The sequence below is a fragment of the Mus caroli genome, chromosome 2 (assembly GCF_900094665.2).
Source record: "Mus caroli chromosome 2, CAROLI_EIJ_v1.1, whole genome shotgun sequence".
NCBI lineage: Eukaryota > Metazoa > Chordata > Mammalia > Rodentia > Muridae > Mus > Mus caroli.
This window is the reverse complement of record NC_034571.1, coordinates 32,911,804-32,917,421: the sequence shown is the minus strand read 5'-3', so window position 1 is coordinate 32,917,421 and position 5,618 is coordinate 32,911,804. Positions and strand designations below refer to the sequence as shown.

Genomic DNA, 5,618 nt, shown 5'->3' with positions numbered 1-5,618 from the left:
GTTCTGGCTGCCTGTCTATCCATCTGCCTGTCCTGCAGTCTGTCTGTCTGTCTCACTCTCTCATCCTCCTTCTCTCCAGGTTTCCTGAGTGGAACCTATTGAACTCAGGATCTGATGGACATGATGATGAGGCTGTAAAGTAGTGAAAGTACCAAGATGAATCCATGAAACTGGCTCACAAGAACAGTATTACTGCTTCTTATTCTTACTAATATGAGTGATCGCTATTATATGATCCTACTTTAGAAAATAGTTTTGCTCTGTTTAACATAAAATGAACACTTTGCTATTACATTTTTCATCTGAATAAGGGACAAACAACAGTTTGGCAGCTTTTTTCTTGAAGACTGATCATTTGCCATGTCATCATGGCGAAAGTGAGTTCATATCCTTTTCTTCTTGTACTTTCTTTCATTACCATCTATGCCTCCACGTTGACATTTGTGTGGCTCTCTTTTGAAAGAGTCATTGTACCATGATAACTTATAGTTTGAACTCCATTCACTGATGTGGAAAGATAAAGGAAGAAATGAAGACAAAAGAGTAAGCATAAAATGTAAGTTTTCTTGGACATTCCAACTTCAAATTTATAGATAAGTTCTATTAATTAAAGATGGTCTGAATGTATGAATCAGAAGATATAGGAAAAACAAAGTCCAAACAAGCAAATGGGGATGAACTTAGGAAAAGTGTGAGATGCCAACAGAAGCTTCGGCACATCGAGATGAGTATCTTTCTGATGAATTACAATGTAAGCATTTCCCGATATCTAAGAGTTTAAAAGACAAATCATTTTTTAATTTATTCAAAACAAAGATCCCTGACTGATGGACTTGTACATATAATATCTTTGCGATTGATTTCCTGCGGTAGAGTCAGTTACCTCAAAGAATCAGCTATAGTTGAGATGGCTTTGGTGTTGCATTTTTATCTGTTTTTGTTTAGGAATCTCAATGAAACACAGGGAAAAATATACAATACTAAGTAAAAAAATGAAAATCATTACCAAATGTGACACTTAGTGGATTTTTAAGAGATAACGTATCAATAAGATAACCACATGCTTAGCATACAATCAAAGGAGTGAAGTGGAAGGGATTACCTTCCAGAAAAGATTCTATGCTGGAAATAGCCAGGCCAGGAGGAAGGTGAATAAAAAGAGAAAAAGGGGAAAAAGCTGTGGATATGCATGCTGACAGCAGTACAAACCCACCAGGTACTGTGTGTGTAATTTTCTCTTTACTTTAAAGTTCAGATTTAATAGCTTATTATCTTTTCCAAATTGAAAATTGAAAATTTTCTCAAAAGTAAGAAAGTTATGGCTATTAATTTGAGTGTTATATCTCAGTGAAAGCCCTCATTTTTAGTTGGAACAAATGGAATATAGGCAAGAGTTCCATGTGTTCATGTAGTAAACTTTCTCATTTTTGTGACAGAGTAGCATGGCATATATATATATATATATATATATATATATATATATATATATATAATGATAAATGGACAGTAGCCGTTTAGAACAAGCAAAATGAAGGTACAAAAATGACAAACCAGCAGCATAAAAGAAAATGCCCAATATTTAAAAAACTATGTAACTGACACAAGAAGAAACCAATCATTCAAGCTATATAGGGTAATACAAGACATGTATTCTCAATTTCACCTTTCTTTATAGCTAAATAAAATTCAATTGTGAATGTAGATGACATTTTTACTAATCCTCTATTTTTATGGATATTTAGACTGTTTCCATATATTTGCTATTGTGAATACAGCAGCAAGAAGAATGGATGTGTGGGAACCTCTGTGGTAAGATTTAGAATCTTTTGGATATATACCTGAGAGCATAATGAAACTAAAACTGTGCTCACTAATGAAAAATTTTAAATAAAATTTAAAACTTAAAAATGTGTACTTCTAGAACTGTTCCCATACTAAAATAGTGTGGAACAATAAAGGAAGAAATTAAACAATGAGCTCATGAGAAAAAGAATAGCATTTCAAGAACAAAGTAAGTGTCAATTTTAGGAATATAATCCAAGGTATACCTGAAAAAAATTGAGACAGAAATATATGTCAAAGAAGCATAAGACCCAATTGCCAAGGGTTTCCAAACACATAATAAGGAGAGAATTAAGAAACATTTTTATGAGAAACTTTCTCAAAATTGAAGATTAAATTTAGATTTAATCTCTAGATTAAAACATTCTCATATTAACTCATCACGAGTTATAGAATTCAGAGATACATAGGCTAAACATTCTAAAATAATACCAGGAAGAAACTTTGAAAAGGAATGGAAGGCTGACTAGATGAAGCTTATTAAAACAGATTTTAGATAAAAAATAAAAAGTTATAGTTTTAACTGTCAGGTACTAATTATTGTAACATGAAAATATTCTTGACATTCAAAGTCTGAGAATGTTTGCTACCATTGTTACATTATTTCAAGTTTTAGGAATGAACCAGATAAAAATCAGATAGCTAAAATTATTATTAAAATTGAGGAAAGGGGAAGAGTGAAATACTCTAAAAAGATAACTTTTAACGTTTGAAAGAAGGCTAAAAGAGATCTTAATTTGATTAAACTCAAATGTCAAGTGTGTATGTATAAAATAGCAGCATATTATTCAGAGGCATAAAAGTACAGACCACTGAGAAGCTAAGACTAAATAGTTATAAATTTATTACCTTATCAAAATGTATATTTGTACAGCAGCATGCAAAGGCTGGTATACCTCTTGATCCATTTATACTGAAATTTTGATTTGAAAAGGTGTGAGAATCAAATTCTGTGAAGAAAAAAGCCACTAAAAAATCAGAGCTTATCTTACTCACATCTGTTCACATCTTGAGTAAGTTTAGTTGATTTAATGCAACACAGTTATCAGAAGAACAAAACTGAGTTTCTTGGTGCTTAAAGTGAGAAGGATATCTTCACTCCAGAGAGTGGCTTAACATTTTAAAAAAATGTTTATAATGATTTTTAATTAAAAAGCACAGGTTTCACAAGTTCCCCAGTTACCCAATCTGGGATGCAGATAACTGTGATATGGCTGGGCTTTGACATCTTCTTTTCCAGCTCTGATCTTCTTCCCTTTTTTACAGGTAATGTAGTGCACAATTTATGGCTACTAAAAACAGGACAGAAGTGACTGAATTTGTGTTGTTGGGATTGTCCAGCCAGCCAGAGATGCAGCCAGTTATTTTTGGAGTTGTCCTTATCATGTACCTGATGGCAGTTTTGGGCAATACCCTACTAGTGCTTGTTGCTTGCTCAGACCCCAAGCTTCATACCCCCATGTACTTCCTTCTCAGTCAGCTTTCCTTGATTGACATATCTCTAACAACTATCATTGTTCCCCAGATGCTGGTGCACACACTTTCTGTAAACAGAACCATTTCCTATAACTGCTGCATGACACAGCTCTTTTCCTTTATGACAGTGGGCAGTATGGAAGTTCACTTGCTTGGTGCAATGGCATATGACCGCTATGTTGCCATCTGTGACCCTTTAAGATACTCTGCCATTGTCAGCCATAGCCTCTGTCTGCGAATAACATTGACCTCATGGGTGGTGGTCAGCCTTAACAGTCTCCTGTACAGTGTGTTGGTCACTCGTTTAACCTTCTGTGGCAACAAGGTCACCCATTTCTTCTGTGACATCACTCCTCTACTGAAGCTCTCCTGTACTCGACCAGTGGTCAATGAAATGTTAATCTTCACTGAGGGTGTAGCTGTGGTGGTAAGCCCCTTTTTCTTTATTTTTGGCTCCTATGTTCGCATAGGTATTGTTATAGCTCACATGCACTCAGTTGCTGCCCTGCAGAAAGCTCTGTCCACTTGTAGCTCTCATGTTCTTGTTGTGATGTTTCTCTTTGGTTCTTTGGTTCACATGTACCTCAAGCCATCATCCAGCTACAATCTAGAACAAGATCGACAGGTTGCCATCTTTTACACACTCATTTCTCCCATGTTAAATCCACTAATCTACAGCCTCAGGAACCAGGAAGTTAAAGGAGCTCTGTGGAGGCTTTTTGGGAAACTATATCTCAGGCGGTGTCCAGCTTGGATTTCCCACAACACATGCCAGCGAATCTCCTGAGAAGCAAGGGTTAGTCTGAAAACACTGCAGATAGGTGAAGTGGTCTCTTCATAATGTCTACAATTCATATTCCTATGGAATAGTTTTTGCTATCAACACTCCATTGGTTGAGTTAGGAATGAGTGAGTTAATGAATGAATAGTTCTGGACTCTTTTGACTCATGGTGAATCAATCTCATCTCAGTGAAACTAAGAATATTCTTTAAAATCACTAAACCCAAATATCTCATTTTACTTGTGAACCCTGTAACCTAGAGAAACATAAGTTAACTGATATCAAATCAGTGTGGTATAAAGAACTGCCATTGTTTTAGTGATTTTTTTTCAAATACTCTCTTCAGAGAGAAACTGATGTGAATTATAAATCTGTTATTCACACAAGTGGATTTTGCATAAATTATGGAATAGGGAACAGTTTCTGAATATTTTCATAATATCATTTTTAGAATCTGTCCTCTCATTGTAATGTAATACATTAAATGCTTATAGTGAAACAACTTTTCCATTTTTATCCATTAACTGTTCTATAGCGCTTAGTATAGGTCACTGATATCAGAAAGCCATAATGTATACATGTAGAGAGCGTGTGTCTATTGGCTACTCAGCCCCAACCAATACACCTACAACAGAATTTCTATACCTTATGCTCAGGGGGAATCACAGATGAGGAGGTGAAAAGATTGTAAGAGCCAGAGGACCAGAAGATATTATCTTCTAAACATGGCAGGAAAACTTAACAATAAACCTTAACATATATGGAGCAGGATGTATTGCATATAAGAGACACTAAATGGATTCAGTTAGGGATGTGTGTGTGTGTGTGTGTGTGTGTGTGTGTGTGTGTGTGTGTGTAAATGAATATTGAGTAAGAGAAAGGTCATGAATTTGAAAGGCAGTAGAAGAAACAAGACTAGTTGGGGAAGGAAAAGAGAGATGAGAAAATGATGTAAATATAGCACCCATGTATAAAATTATCAAAAAGTATTTCAAATAAATGAATGAGAATTCATCATTACAACCAAGTTCATTTCATTCCTGAAACACATGGATGGATCATTGTATGTAAATCAATATATGTCATCCATCACATAAATAGACTCAAATGCTGAAATTACATGATCATCTCATTAAACTCAGAGAAATGTTCAACAAAATCCAACTTTCCCTTAGGAAGACAGTCATGGAAAGGGTAGGGGTGATGGGAGATTGCTTCAACATAATAAAAGCTATGCATGGCAAATCTGTAGCCAATTTCAAATGAAATGGAGAAAAACTCAGAGTTCCTACTAAGATCAATAACAAAACCAGTAAGACAAGAAAAATAAATAGAAAGGATATAAATAGGGAAAGAAGTCAATTTATCCTTATTTTTTTTGTCTTTTCTTTTTACTGAAATCAATTTCCTCTCACATAACTTCCCCTCCACCTACTCCTCCCATTGACTCTCCACCTCTCTTCTCACTCAGATCCACTCCCTTTCTGTCTCCTATTAGACAACAGGGCAACAGCAGTA

The 5,618-nt window shown here is 35.1% G+C and overlaps 1 protein-coding gene across 1 annotated transcript; it reads left to right on the top strand.

Moving 5' to 3' along the window:
- Window positions 1-3,127: 3,127 nt before the first annotated feature.
- On the top strand, window positions 3,128-4,105 carry LOC110289440 (olfactory receptor 1361-like). The gene has a single exon (XM_021155643.1). It carries the CDS (start codon window positions 3,128-3,130, stop codon window positions 4,103-4,105), a length of 978 nt encoding a protein of 325 aa, XP_021011302.1.
- Window positions 4,106-5,618: the final 1,513 nt, after the last annotated feature.

What these genes read in the sequence shown, in the direction of transcription:
- LOC110289440 (XM_021155643.1), top strand. Translation starts at nt 3,128, where the DNA reads ATGGCTACTAAAAACAGGACAGAAGTGACTGAATTTGTGTTGTTGGGA.